Source organism: Gouania willdenowi, chromosome 22 (assembly GCF_900634775.1).
Source record: "Gouania willdenowi chromosome 22, fGouWil2.1, whole genome shotgun sequence".
Lineage (NCBI taxonomy): Eukaryota > Metazoa > Chordata > Actinopteri > Blenniiformes > Gobiesocidae > Gouania > Gouania willdenowi.
In genome coordinates this window covers 14411398-14425315 of record NC_041065.1, presented here as the reverse complement: position 1 = coordinate 14425315, position 13918 = coordinate 14411398, and the positions used below count along the sequence as shown (strand labels likewise).

At 37.8% G+C, this 13918-nt stretch overlaps 1 protein-coding gene across 2 annotated transcripts in view; it reads left to right on the top strand.

Annotated features, from left to right (window-relative positions):
• The window catches only part of myo10l1 (myosin X, like 1), a 59910-nt gene that overhangs the window by 17455 nt on the left and 28537 nt on the right, over positions 1 to 13918 (top strand). For both annotated transcript variants that reach the window (XM_028437569.1, XM_028437568.1), the window contains exon 3: positions 12602 to 12760. In XM_028437569.1, coding sequence (XP_028293370.1) covers positions 12602 to 12760 — 159 coding nt within the window. The remainder of the gene's footprint in view (positions 1 to 12601; positions 12761 to 13918) is intronic.

Genomic DNA, 13918 nt, shown 5'->3' with positions numbered 1-13918 from the left:
TATTTTTTTTTTTGACTTTTTAGCGTTCCGTCCTTGTGGGTTACCGTAGCGCGATGTGATCCAGCCCTGTCTTTGTTTACATGTGTTTACTCTTTGAGTAGGCTATATGTGTGACACAGACATGTTTAATTTTGTATTCGCACAATGCTGAGATGCTAAGGGAAGAGTTTATAATTTTTTTAATTGTAATATTATATGTTATATAATATGCATTTATCTGATTTCTTAATCAGATAATTGAAGCCACTGTGAAGTTGCTGTTGCGCTTTTGCTTAAACCTGGGTTAAAGCTTGAAATTGACAGAGCTTCATTTACTTTTTATTTTTGGGATTGTTCTATGCATTTTAACTCTTGAGGACAATCAAAGCAATAAAGTTGCACTTTTGACAATATATCTGATGTCTGCATTGAAAAACAAAAAAAAGATATAAATTGAAAATCGAATCGCAATTAATTTTTCGTTAAAAAAAAATCTGAGATTTTTTTTTTAGGCACAATCTCCCAGCCCTAGTCAATAGGTGTTTCTGAATGGATGCAGACGTTGCCAGTGTGCTTTGATGTTAAGGATCAGATTAGATTGAGGACCTCCTTAGTGTTCCTAGATCCTAATCAGACTTGTGGAAGCATGGTAGATCCCATGCCAGTGTGCTGAGCTGCAGGTGTGCGCGTTACTCTAGGATACAGTCCTTTACACTGCTGCATACTAGGAATGTGCAATATTTTATCGTTTATGATTTATCATCAAAAACATTCTCATCGGTAAGAATTTGTCATCCCACGATATAAACGATAAATTCCCATGTCGGAAATTAGCGAGGGCCATCGGCCATTTGTCCCTCAATTTAGCTAAGAATGCCACCCAAAAAAACGTGTTCCATGAGCCAAAACTGCCCCTGTTTGTTGTGAACTTATTATTCTCTGGAGCAGAACGTTGTTTACAGAAGCTCTGACGAGCACCGCCACCGCCCCCCTCACACACCGCCGTCTGTGTGTGTGAGTGCTCGTCTCAGCTACCTGAAGCTGCCGTGCTGCGATACATCATGGATCACTACTTGGTCAAAACCAGACAACCATCCAACAAAGTGAACCGATTCAAGTTCCTCCGTCAGATCCACCCAAAGTTCCACAAACACGGAGACAGAGATGAACCTGTAGCAACGATTATGAACTGGAAACTCAACTAAAGCTAACTATGCTAAGCTAACACACCGAATGGGCTAAGAGCTAATGCTAACCACTCCAAATACGGAACAGACCAAGTAAAAAGAACACGTCTTACTGTCATAAAGCCACAGAGAGCCTTTGATTTGTTTATGGTCAGATTTAACACTTTACTATGGAAGGATAAAAACTAACATGTCACATGTTGTGTGAAATAAATGTTAGCATAAATATTAATGTCACTATTCATCCGTCCCAATTTGTGAAACGCAATATTTTTTAATTATATTTCACGTGTTCACAAACAAAGCTGTTCCCATTAGACTAATGTAACTATTGAGATTATTACACCAAAATATACTGAATGATTAAATCATCAGCTTGATCTGGTTTAATTATAGGAAATCAATGAGTTATATTTATCAATCATGACTTTATGTAACTCATTATCAGATAAATGAAACAAGATTCATCAACAGTAACAACACTAACGGAGTTATTTTTGCTTTTCATGTGCATTTTTTTAAGAAAATAATTTTATTTCAAATGAGGAAATAAATTAATTACATACAATAACACTAATAAAGTGATCCACATGCACAAATATATTCCATAAAATATCAGCTCATGAACTCTTTGAGTCAGCAGATATTGTAGCCTTTTTTAATGTGTCTAGTGTTGATGTATTGAAATGTATTTGTGTTTGTAAGGAACCTGTTTACACCAAGTTGTGAATTTTTTTATTATTATTTTTATGTGTCGTGATTTTTATCGTTATTGTGATAAATACCAGAATTTATCGGGATAATTTTTTTTCTCAATCTCGCCCATCCCTACTGCATACAGAAGTCTGCAGAATATGGGTCACTGTGCCCTCGGCTCTCTGTCTATTCTCTCTCTCTCTCTCTCTCCATCTTTTTTTTACATCTTCCCTACACTGGCTGCAGCTAATATCTGAAGTCAGATGGAGCGGCTTGTCTCCCCTGGCTCTCCTCCTGAATCATGCAAAGCAGCTTCTGACATCAGAGAGTTTAACAGTTGCTGCACACTGTGTTTCTGTTCCTGTTGGCAAGCAAACCGTGTTATTTCAAAAGCCGCAGCTATTCAGATAAAATAGAGCTACCTTAAATGATGAGCTAAGGGTTTTGTGCATGAGAAAATACACCTGGGTTAAAAACTTCTGCAAAAGGTGGTGCCGTTTTTTTCGGTGCTGCTCGTTATAAATGACACCCACGTACGCACACACACACGCACACACACACACACACGCACACACACACACACACATCCACACACACACACACGACCTATCCTCCTTTCACACACCACTGGAATAAATTTAATGGCCATTTATAAAGATAGGTCTTGCATCCAACACTGCACTGTTAAGTACTTAGCACATTCATATTTTCATTTTACACATACATGGTTATTTGGTTGTTTTATAAAATCCTTATAGATTGAAATATTCCTCTTAGCAGCCTGTTCACTTGGATGATGTGCTCCATTTATGGAAGTTATTAAGAGTTTGTAGAGCTAAGTAGATGCTTATTAATTATGACAGCTTTCCTTTGTATGCCAAAAAAATTAGTTATGATTTAACCCACACGTCATTGATAGTCATAGCGCCACCTGTTGATAAAAGATAATCATAGGCATTATATTTGGACAGAACATTGCAGGAAAGTTTGTGATATAATCCTTGAAAATGGTCAGCTACGTCTCAACACTTTAACATTTCTGCCACTACCCGACTTGCTACACACCTCAACGTGCGCCACTTCCCGACATGCGTGTGGTTGCGAGGGCTTGTTCATCTCTGCTTGCAGCTTTAATCAGATTTTTTTAATCTTAAATTTGTTCATTAAATTGTATGATAACAAGAAAATTCCACCAAGTGCCAAATCTCCTCATTGCCAGATATTGACAGTTATCTGGATCAGTGATCCTGATAATGGTACCATGATCATTCACACATTAAAGGCTTAGAAGAAATTTCCATCTCCACTAATAAATATTATCCTTTGTTCGTATCCAAAGGTAGAAAATCTATAAAATACAGTTTTGGTCCAAATGTATGGGTCGCAGCATTTTTCGCAAAATCGCAAAAAAAGCGCAATCCAGATTGGATCCAGATGAAGCTGTGATGGGTAGTTGAGGACCCAACCCGACATTGCTGAGTCAAATTTCATGAAGATTAGTCAATTACAAATGATAGATGTGAGTGATCAAATATGATGAGAGTTATGGATTTATTGATATTTCAAAATGATCCAGAATCAGTTTCTTGATCCAGATTCCCTTCAGAAGTTAATGGAATCTTCCAAGGTTTCTCTTTGGTTAAAATATTATCAAAATCCATCAAGGGCTTTTGATGTAAGTTTGCTAACAAACAAACAGATAACTAAACACCTGGGAAAATATTATCTCTTTGGCGGAGGTAAATAAAGAAACATGGTTACTTTTATCTTCATTTTGGCCAGGTTTGGACCTGCTTTGGTTGTTTGTGCTATTTTAGACCTTGTTGACATGCAGCTTGGTAATAAACAGACATCCACCGTCCTCCGTTTTAAAAAAAAAAAGTTACGTCCACACATCATCGTTTTAAAAAAATAAATACCTTAACACAAAACCGCATAAACGTGCTATTCACAGCAAGTGAATGGATGTCACTCTCCGTTGTTGTTACCTTTATGTATTGGGATCCCAAGTGCACCGTTATAGCTTTGCACACCTGCCTAACAATGTTTGAGACGACCTGTCTCGGCAAACCAAATGCATTTGCTGTTTTGCATAATCTACCCTCATCAGCCAAATAGTACAGGGTGCAGGCAACTTTATTAACTACACTGACTGGTGATCGCATTATTGTGGCCTGCTCCTCTGTATGAGGTCAAAGTAACTCCGTCAATGACAGGAGGGAGGACCGGGACGTGCAGAAGTTTTCACGCCACTCATCCGGGATGACAACTTTTTTCTCAAAGTTGTCCCACCAGCTGAAAGTGAGTCCAGGTCTGATCCAAAATCGCCGTCGGCGTCTTTGATGAGCTAAATGCCTTTGAAGTGGAGGGAGGTTTATTTCATGTACATGCCGACTGCAGCAGTAGTTGCACTTCTACTAACAGGCAGCCAAAAAGTGCCTGTAGCAACGATTCAAGTAATACAGTATTCATGTCGCCCACTGCCCGACATAAACAGGAGCACAAATACGACATTTATTCATTAGATGTCGCAGACAGTGATGCTTGGAAACTTAAAATTCTGGTTATCTATGTCAACACTCAAATGCAAAACTGGAGTTTTCCGAAATCTTCACTTTGGTGGGAGTTTTCCAAAAACACCGTTTTTAATGACCTTATCCCGCGTTTTTGTGTGGATGAATGGCCAAATTGTAAAAAAGTATATTTGTTTTAGCAGATACCTGGCTACGTGTGGACAGGGAGTTAGAACCATCTTGGGTATTTGGTTCCTTTTTCAGGCACAGGAAACATTAAAAAGATGGGACTTGGGTTGCTTTTTTCAAGTGTACTATTTCCACTGTTGAGACCAATCACAAGACTGGAATAAAACACACTAAACACCTACAAACACACACACACACACATATATATATATATATATATATATATATTTCAAATAAAGATGATGTTTTGTGTCTTTGATTATATAACAAGTATTTAAGAAACAAGGTACTGAAACAGCTTTTTCCTGATGGAATGACACATTCCAATCTTTTTTTCCCCACTAACAAATACAGAACTAAGCTGGTTACCATGAGTCTCACAATCTTCCTCTCACCCGCTCAATGTATTTTCACTGTTTCTCTATCTGCTAATTAATTATTAAAAAGGAAGTTTCCTATTTTAAACTCATAGGTTTGTTAAATCTACGCGTGAGCATGTGGAAGCACATTGTACAGATTGAGTGTGCGTGTGTTGTTTTTCTGTTAACAATGTTCAAAGCATCAAAAGCACAACACTGAATACATAATATATACAATGTCCCTTAGTTATTGTGTTATTACAGAAAGCACTTAAGCCTGTACCTACAGTATATATAAAAACATGATAAAATAAATAATAATAATGATAAATAATCATTTAAGTAATAAAAATTGCTACAGCAGCAGAGAAAGTGTTTGTTGCTACAATATGCCAAAACCTACCTTTGAAAGAAATCAGTGCACTACTATTATGGTCCCCCCCCCAGGCCCTGTGCCCCACACCTTTAGCAGAGGGTCCCTTGAGTTAAGCCTATTTTTCTCGGTAGGCCTGGCTAAGAGGCACACTACAAAAGAGCAGACGCTTCCTGCTCCAAAATACTTTTATACTATATATTATTTTGCAGGTTTTGTACTAGTACATCAACGAGTTGACATAAAGTAGTGTATAGGTTCTTACAGTAACATTTTGCAGATGGAATAACTTTTGATGACAGATGAACACAAATTTGAATTGATGTGATGGAGACCATCAGTTACTGGAATAAGTGAAAATGAATGGAAGCTGTAACATTTTTATTTTTATTTATCCTTTTTGTGTCCTCTGCTTTCGACAAATGCAATTAAAGTTGTGTCAGCTTTTGTCGAGATAGGTTTGGATAGGTTATATGTGATATGCAAGTCTGTCCTTGGTGATCCACTGAAATCAGAGCTAATCTGAAATTAAATCTAAAGGGAAGAAAAAAAAATGAGAAAGAAAGATTCTGGGAGGGTGACATTTGGGAATGTAGAGCAAGATGTGAGGAGAGTGGGGTAAATGAATGTAGAGTGGGATGATGTGAATAGAGAAGTACGTGACACGAGAGAGATGAAAGTGGGGTGATGTACTAAGAGAAAAAACGATGAGAGTGACAGAGGCGTGATGTTGGAGATATAAAGTCATGCAGAATTTAGAAGGAGATTAAGAGAAGGGGAGAGTGGCTAATATTATATGAATAAAAAGTGGATGGAGACCTTTGGATTGTTTCTGCCACAACTGCTGCTTAGTCTAAATTTCATACAATAAATGAAAAATCATGTATGCCACAGCTATGACATCACTCAATTGTTAGATCAAACAGCACAGATGATGTCCCCTTGTCCCAGTTTAGAGCTGTGTGATCAAGTGGATTATATCTCAATACACATGGTGGAATTTGAATGAATTTTTAGGTCAGGATTCTCCACATCACAATCATGACCTGTACGGAAAAGCAGGAGGGAGGGCGGACGTCACTTTTGAAATGAAATTGAAAGTAAAAAAAAAATGAAAAGCCTCAAATTGGTAACATTCCAGTCATGTCAGACACTAGAAATTACACCCTGTGACTCAAATTAAGGGAATCTGTCATGCTTAAAGATATGGTAACATTAGAAATTGTTCACTGATAAATCAGTACAAATAAGCTGCTAGCAGGTGGTAATCCAAGAGAGGAAAACATTACCTTTAACATTCAGTTAGCTGCTTGTAAAAAAGCATTTTACAAACACGAGCAAATAGATTACTGCACCTACTGTAAATTACAGTACAGTTAAACTTGTGTCCAACCAAGATTTACAAATTGTTCTTTCATCAGTTTTAGAAATGTGAACGTGTTCTGAGCAGAAAGTTACACATACATTAGGCACGGCATTTTTATATCACAATGTGGGCTTAAAAGTGAAACATTCAAACAGAGATTACAAAATAATAAAACCAACCAAAATTATTAAATCAAATTAAATCAAAAACATGCACATGGAAAAGTGTATGTTGCTCTTGCTGCTGCTTTTTACACCATTAACCACTCCATCCCACTTTCCCGCTAGAAATCCTTCCTCAATATCTGGCAATGCCCTCACCTGGTTACAGTCTTATCTCATTAACAGAGAACAATTCATCTTCATTAACAACTGCTCCTCCTCTACTGCCCCCCTGTCCCAAGGAGTCCCCCAGGGCTCTGTGTTTGGTCCTCTCCTCTTCACCATCTACCTCCTTGCCCTCGCTCAAATTATTCGTCATCATGGTCTCCGTTTTCACTGTTACGCCGATGACGTCCAATTATACATCTCCACCAAGTCTGTCACCCCTGAAGCCCACTCCACACTGTCAAACTGTTTTTCTGTCTTCAAAACATGTCTCCAACAAAACTTCCTGATCTTAAACAGTAACAAATCTGACTCCTTATTGTTCCAAACTCCCTCACCCAAACAGCCTCAGACTTTCACCTCACCATTGATAACTTTACCCTGTGTCCCGCCGCTCACTGCCGTAACCTTGGTATCGTCTTTAATAATAACCTTTTTTTCAACCACCACATCAAACAAATCATCAAAACTGCTTTCTTTCACCTCAAAAACATCTCTCGTCTCCGTCCTTCACTTTCCTTCCCCGCCTCCGAAACTCGAATTCACCCCTTCATCACATCCCGTCTCGACTACTGCAATAGCATCCTCTTTGGTACAACCTCTACACTCCTAAATAAACTCCCAATACATCCAAAATGCAGCTGCCCTCCTGCTCACCCACACCCTGTCCTCCAAAACGTCCACTGGCTCCCCGTTCCTCAGCGCATCAAATTGAAACTCCTTCTTCTCACCCATAAAGCCCTAAATAATCAGGCCCCTTCCTACCTCACAGACCTGCTCCACCCCTACACTCCCTCTCGCAGCCTCCGTTCCTCAGATGAAAACTTCCTCACTGTCCCCAGGACCAAGCACAGAACCTGGGGGGATAGAGCTTTCTCTGTCGCTGCACCCACCCTCTGAAACTCCCTCCCAAGTCACATCCGCAACTGCACCGACCTTCCGTCTTTCAAAATCACTTCTCAAAACTCACGCGTTTTACTCAACTTTTAACGTTTAACCACCCACTCACGCATTTCTATTTTCTTCAATCAATGTACTCGCTGTAGTTTTTATGCTGTAAAGTGTCTTTGAGAAAAGTGCTTTTCAATAAAATGTATTATTATTATTATTATTATTATTATTATTATTATTATTATTATTATTAATAAATATAAAGGGAAATTAAGTCAACATAACATTGTATTGGCTTCTGATCCACTGAAGAAAACTGTGTGACCTACTCCTGTGTTCTGACCCACGAGTTTAGAACCTCTGCTGTTGAGTTTGGATCGGGCCCAAACAATCCAGCCCGACTCGAAGCAAACCCGACGTAAATTATTATTTTATTGAACGTATTGCAGCTGGTAGATTAGTATCGCAGTGCCTTGGGGAGAGGGGGGGGTGCGCACACTCACTGCAGCCCAAAAGGTATTTTAATGACGTGACTCGGGCCGTTATCACAGTTTTAGTAGTAACGTAGTAACGGCAAAAATAAACAATCAAACACACAAAGGACCGTCTTACACCGTCATACACTCACACTACCGTGGGAACAGAATTCTTCCCTCTTTTCCTCGCTTACGCCCGCCCTTTCCCCAGCCTCCCAGCCAATCAACATTCAGAACACATGTAAACAAAGACACACATCGGCAGAGAGAGCTCCACGTAACCATGATGCCTTCTCGGCCATGGGAAGTCTCAGCATCAGTTAACCACTGAATACACACAAGTGGAACATAACCAGAACATAGAACCCAGTCCGTTACAGCATTGCAGACCAGACCAGGCGGCCCATGCGTGGAGCGCAGACCTGACTGAAGCACGCATTCATATTTGTTCCCTGAGCTCCAGCAGCAAGTGAGGAATGAGCAAAAATAATATTCAGTGAATGTGAACGCTGAACAACAAAACGCAACTCAACGCCGTCAATATCCCGTCCCACTACTAGCAGAAATCACTTTAGAAATGATACCACAACAATATAGAAGTGGTTTTGTGTTTATTAAAAAATAGTAATAATATCAATATAATAGAGATTTAAAAAAAGTTAAAAATGAGGCCCGAGCCCGGCCCTAAACTCTTGTCAGCTGTAGTGAACAGAATGAAGGAGGAAATCACAAACCATTGCACCCCGTGGCTTCAATTTCAGTTTTTATTTTTTTTACTTTGAGCCTTTCTAAACATATTTAAAGAAAGTTTGAACTGTCTGTGTAAGCTTTAGCTTCAGGTCCTTGTTCATAGCTCACAGACATGTCAGGTGAGTTTTTCTGCTGCTTGTTTAACACGGCATGTCTTTAGGCCCACTGTTCCATGCTTTAGTTACTATTTGATTTATTAATGCCTTTTTATTATGTCAAACATCTTACCATTCTCCTCTGACCTCTGGCATCAATAACATGACTTACAGCCAACTATTTATTGGCTGTATGTTGGCCAACGATGCCAAAAAGGTTGATTAAATGAGGTCACAGCGAGGACGCTGCGTTGCTAACTATCCTTATGAGTTATGTTGCTCATGACCCTGCGTGAGTTGTGTCCTCACTAATGGAGGCATTTCATCCCAGCTGAATGAATGGAGAATTATCAAGGACTTCACGTGTTGGATAGACCAGAGGTTCTCAACTGGTCTCACCCTGGGAACCATATTTGGCCACAGTCATTAAATCGAAACCTTTTTTTTAAAAAATATAATTAAAACAACCAAATTTAGTTTTTCAAAAATAGTAGTGGAAAACACATACACCGTAAACCCGAATAAGTTACCAAAACTTAAAACAAATTGAGGCAATGGATTGCCTACATTTTTTGAAATTGATCAGCCTAAAAGTCAAAAATTTTCAGAACTTAAAATGTTGGATGACTGGCTATACTTGTACTTTTTGAAATCAGTTAAATGAAAGTGCCATATGAATTAAGTTTATTTTTTTTTTTTTTAGAACATCCCTATTTGAAACAACAGCAATAACAGGACTTTATCATTTTTAGCATGTAATTACTTAATTCTATTAAGTTGTACTTAAGTTGTGTTTTTCAGTTATGCATAATAATAAACACATATAATTCCATTTACTCAAGAAATATGAGTTGAAGTAACTCAGTGAAGGAAGAACATGTTACACCAGCTTGACATATTTAATATTTTTAATTACTTTGAACATTCAGGTTTACAGAGTATATATCATCTTTTTTAAAACACACATCTATGTATTTTCCAATTTTGTGCAACATGCATTGTACAGCATGCCTGTCAAAACAAAGCTTTCTTTCAAAATAAAAGACAAGTCCAACATTGAGACATTACATTTTTATTTATTTTTGACCAGCTGTCCACGACCCACTTAGTACAAGTCCGCGACCCACTTTTGGGTCCCAAACCACCAGTTAAGAATCGCAGGGATTAGCCATCAGGATATAGGTAATGAAACAGTCATAGTGACAATCTCAGTCATAATAATAGTGTTTTCTGGGGCTTGCAGACGGTTCACAGATGGTGCATTTAGAGCTTTTTTCTGTTTTGCTCCCAGAAAGCTGAGCGCATGCAACAGCTCAGCACAGTGGAAAGCAGCATTACTGAAGTAAAAAAGACTTATTTAGGGAGGCGGAATGCCTTGAGCGAACTCTGAGCAAACTGTCGGCACATCTGTTCCAGTGACACACACACACACACACACACACATACACCTTACATATTTACTAGAAATGTAACCTTGCCATTACATCGTATATTTAAAACGTGTTTTAACAAATGGAATGTAACATTGTTACATGAATTAAGCTCATAAAGCACATGTGTCAAACTCATGGCCAGGAGGCCGAAAAATTACAGTGAAAATTACAGAGAAAACATGAATCATTGCATTTACGAAACTCAACAATATTTGCACGGACTCATAGCTTTCCTGGTGCTTATGTTGTACAATTAAAGTCATTTTTAAGGTTAAACAGTTGTAAAAACTCAAAATTCTTAAATTTCCCTGAAATTATTACATAACATTTACCTTATAATTAAATAGAAATTGGTCACAAAATCTAGGAAATTTAAAGTGAAGATCCTGTTGGGACTGTTATATATGACTTATTGCTTGGATAATGTCGGTTTCTTACATATTTTATATTTTATGTATAGATGTTAAAATTACTTGTTTTCCTTTATAAACTCTGTGGCCACTTGAGATCAAACTGTTCTGTATTTGGCCACTGAACTAAAATGAGTTTCACACCCCTGGCATAAAGGAATAGAAGAAAGAGTTTCTGTTTTATGACAACTTCAGTTTCTTTAAAAGAATGAATAAAATTGCTTTTACATTGAGATAAGATTTATCTGCTCTGTATATGCATGTGAACCATATCAAAGGTAACCACACAGAGATTAAGGTATCGTGTGTGTGTGTGTGTGTGTAGCCGACCTGAATAGAGACAGAGCTGCTTTCACCCGTCACATCATGTCTGTCACTCCTTTCCTTCCTCCTCTTTCATTCGTTCCTCGCTCGGGCTTTCGCTTTTACTTTTCTTTACTTTTACATTCCCTCTATCTGAAGTTTCCCTCACTCTTCTGGTCCCGTAATAGGCCGTTGCCATGGCGATGCACGACATGGATAGATGTGGTTATCTAAAGGGAAGAAAGGGATGAAAAACCCTTTTCCCTCACAATTGGCACTGAACGTACAAAAAGCAAGTGTTGGTGTGATGCTGTTGTCCTATTATTAGCTTGTGTTAACAAATACCAGCAGAAACATTGAGGTGGTAAGTTACAACATCTAATAAATGCTGCCAAGTAACACTGTTATTACCCGGCAACAGTCACAGGGTACGGTTGCAAACAGAGTCAAAGTAAAAAGTCAGCACAGAAAACTCAAAGTTAAAGTTAACGTCAAGCTGTTTCCTCATTTTAACTTGCCAAATATTGTGTTTAAAAGTTTACGCAAAAGTCAAGGGCAGCTGGGGTTTAAAACCTGCAACCTGTTGTGAGACTAGGAGTGTGACAATATCTCGATGCGGCGATATATTGCGATAATGTTTTTTGCCCCGATCGATTATCAATATGCTAAATATCAATTTTTAAAACCTTTTCTGCTTTTTCACTAAAATGTGCAGGTAAGTCTTCACATAAATGTTGTCACTGTTTGTTGAAGGAACCAATATATTGTTTACTGGAATATTGCACTATAATGGTGTCACTGGTAAGAAAGACCCTATTTTTTGTTTACAGAAAGCACTATTGGAGATAGTTATTTGATTACATTGGTATGTTGCACTAAAATAGTGTCACTGTTCATAGGACACTTTTTCAATTTATTGTCTTTCAAAGATATAAAATAAAAATTGTATTTTCACTTAATCTTTTTTTTCTAGTTATGTCATAGATTATTGTAGATTGATTTTTGACCATTATATTGATAACTGCAGTATCGTCATATTGTGAGATAATCGTTATCGTGAGCTTTGTATTGCGTATCGTATCGTGAGGTACCCAGAGGTTCCCACCACTATGTGAGACTGTACTGATTCACAACACATCACTCCAGGAATGCTTGGAAATGAATTCAACAAAATCCAATATTTCTTTGATGATCATCAGTGGTTGACAAACCACAGAGGTTGTTTTTAAAGTTATGGTACCTCGCTGTGTTTCAGGTGCTGTATTTGCAGCAGGCCGAGATCACCAGGGAGCGAGTGTACGCCATGCACCAGTCCAGCATCGACGGGGTGGAGGACATGTCAGCGCTGGCTGAGCTGCATGATGCGGCCATCATGCACAACCTGTACCAGCGTTACCATAAAGATAACATCTATGTAAGTCCATGCAAACATCCATTGTGTGCGCATGTGTGAGACAAATAAGCACACAATTTAGAAGAACTACAAATAATCCTTTTGGTATTATTACAATGTTTTTTTTGTTTTTTAAATTACAATAAATCAACACAGAAACATTTTAATGAATTATAGGAATCACCAGTTGTGGTGTTTAATGGGTATTTACATTTGTATTTCTCCAAATATTTGTTGTCTCTTTTATCTACTTTTTCTAAAATACCAATATTTCATCTGTGATGCTTTTAAATTAGTTTAATCTTTAAAGAATCCACTTTATAAGACAATATTTAAGGAATTTCCTAATGTTTTTTAGTTGCATATGATGATCTACCAATGGAAAAGCGTTACTTTTTGTTTTTTACTGTTTTTGGTCCATTTTGCTACTAAAACACTTCATGTTCGACATTTGTCCATATTATACAGATTGATTACAGATTATTGGCTTTATTATTATCTGTCCGTCTGAGTTAAAGGGGACAGATTTTCTCAGAAACTGTTTAAGATAGGATAACCAAATTCGGTGTGTGGCTTCAGGAAATCAATACCTTGATGGAGTTTGAAAATGAGAAGTGCACAATTATTTTTTCCGGAGTTATTGCCCTTGTTCCGGTTTTTTACTCTGTTCAAGGTATCTTCAAATGGACAACTTTTCTTAGAAACCGTTTAAGGTAGTATAACTACATTCGGTGTGTGGCTTCAAGGTATCAATACCTTGATGGAGTTTGAAAATGAGAAGTTTGCAAATGTTTTTTCCGGAGTTATTGATCTTGTGCTTTTTTTTTTTTTTTTCCACTCTGTTCGAGGTATCTTCAAAGGGAGAACCCGTTTAAGATAGTAATTTTATATTCTGATGTGATAATATTTTCTGATGTATACATCTAAGTTCTTAGATTTAGGACATTTAGGAAAAGGTTGCGAGTTATAATGACAACCAGTCTTCTTATTCATGGGTGTCTTTATCTATAACCTACAAAAACAAACACCATTAATATTTTCACATGTTCATTCCATTTTATGTCCTTGGCTTATTAGTCTTGCATTAGTTGCCTTTCTGGGCCTTGCTTTACTTGGTGGATCCTCTTCATTCTCCTTCATCCTTCTGTTAATTGACCAGCACTGGTTACAGGATCAAAG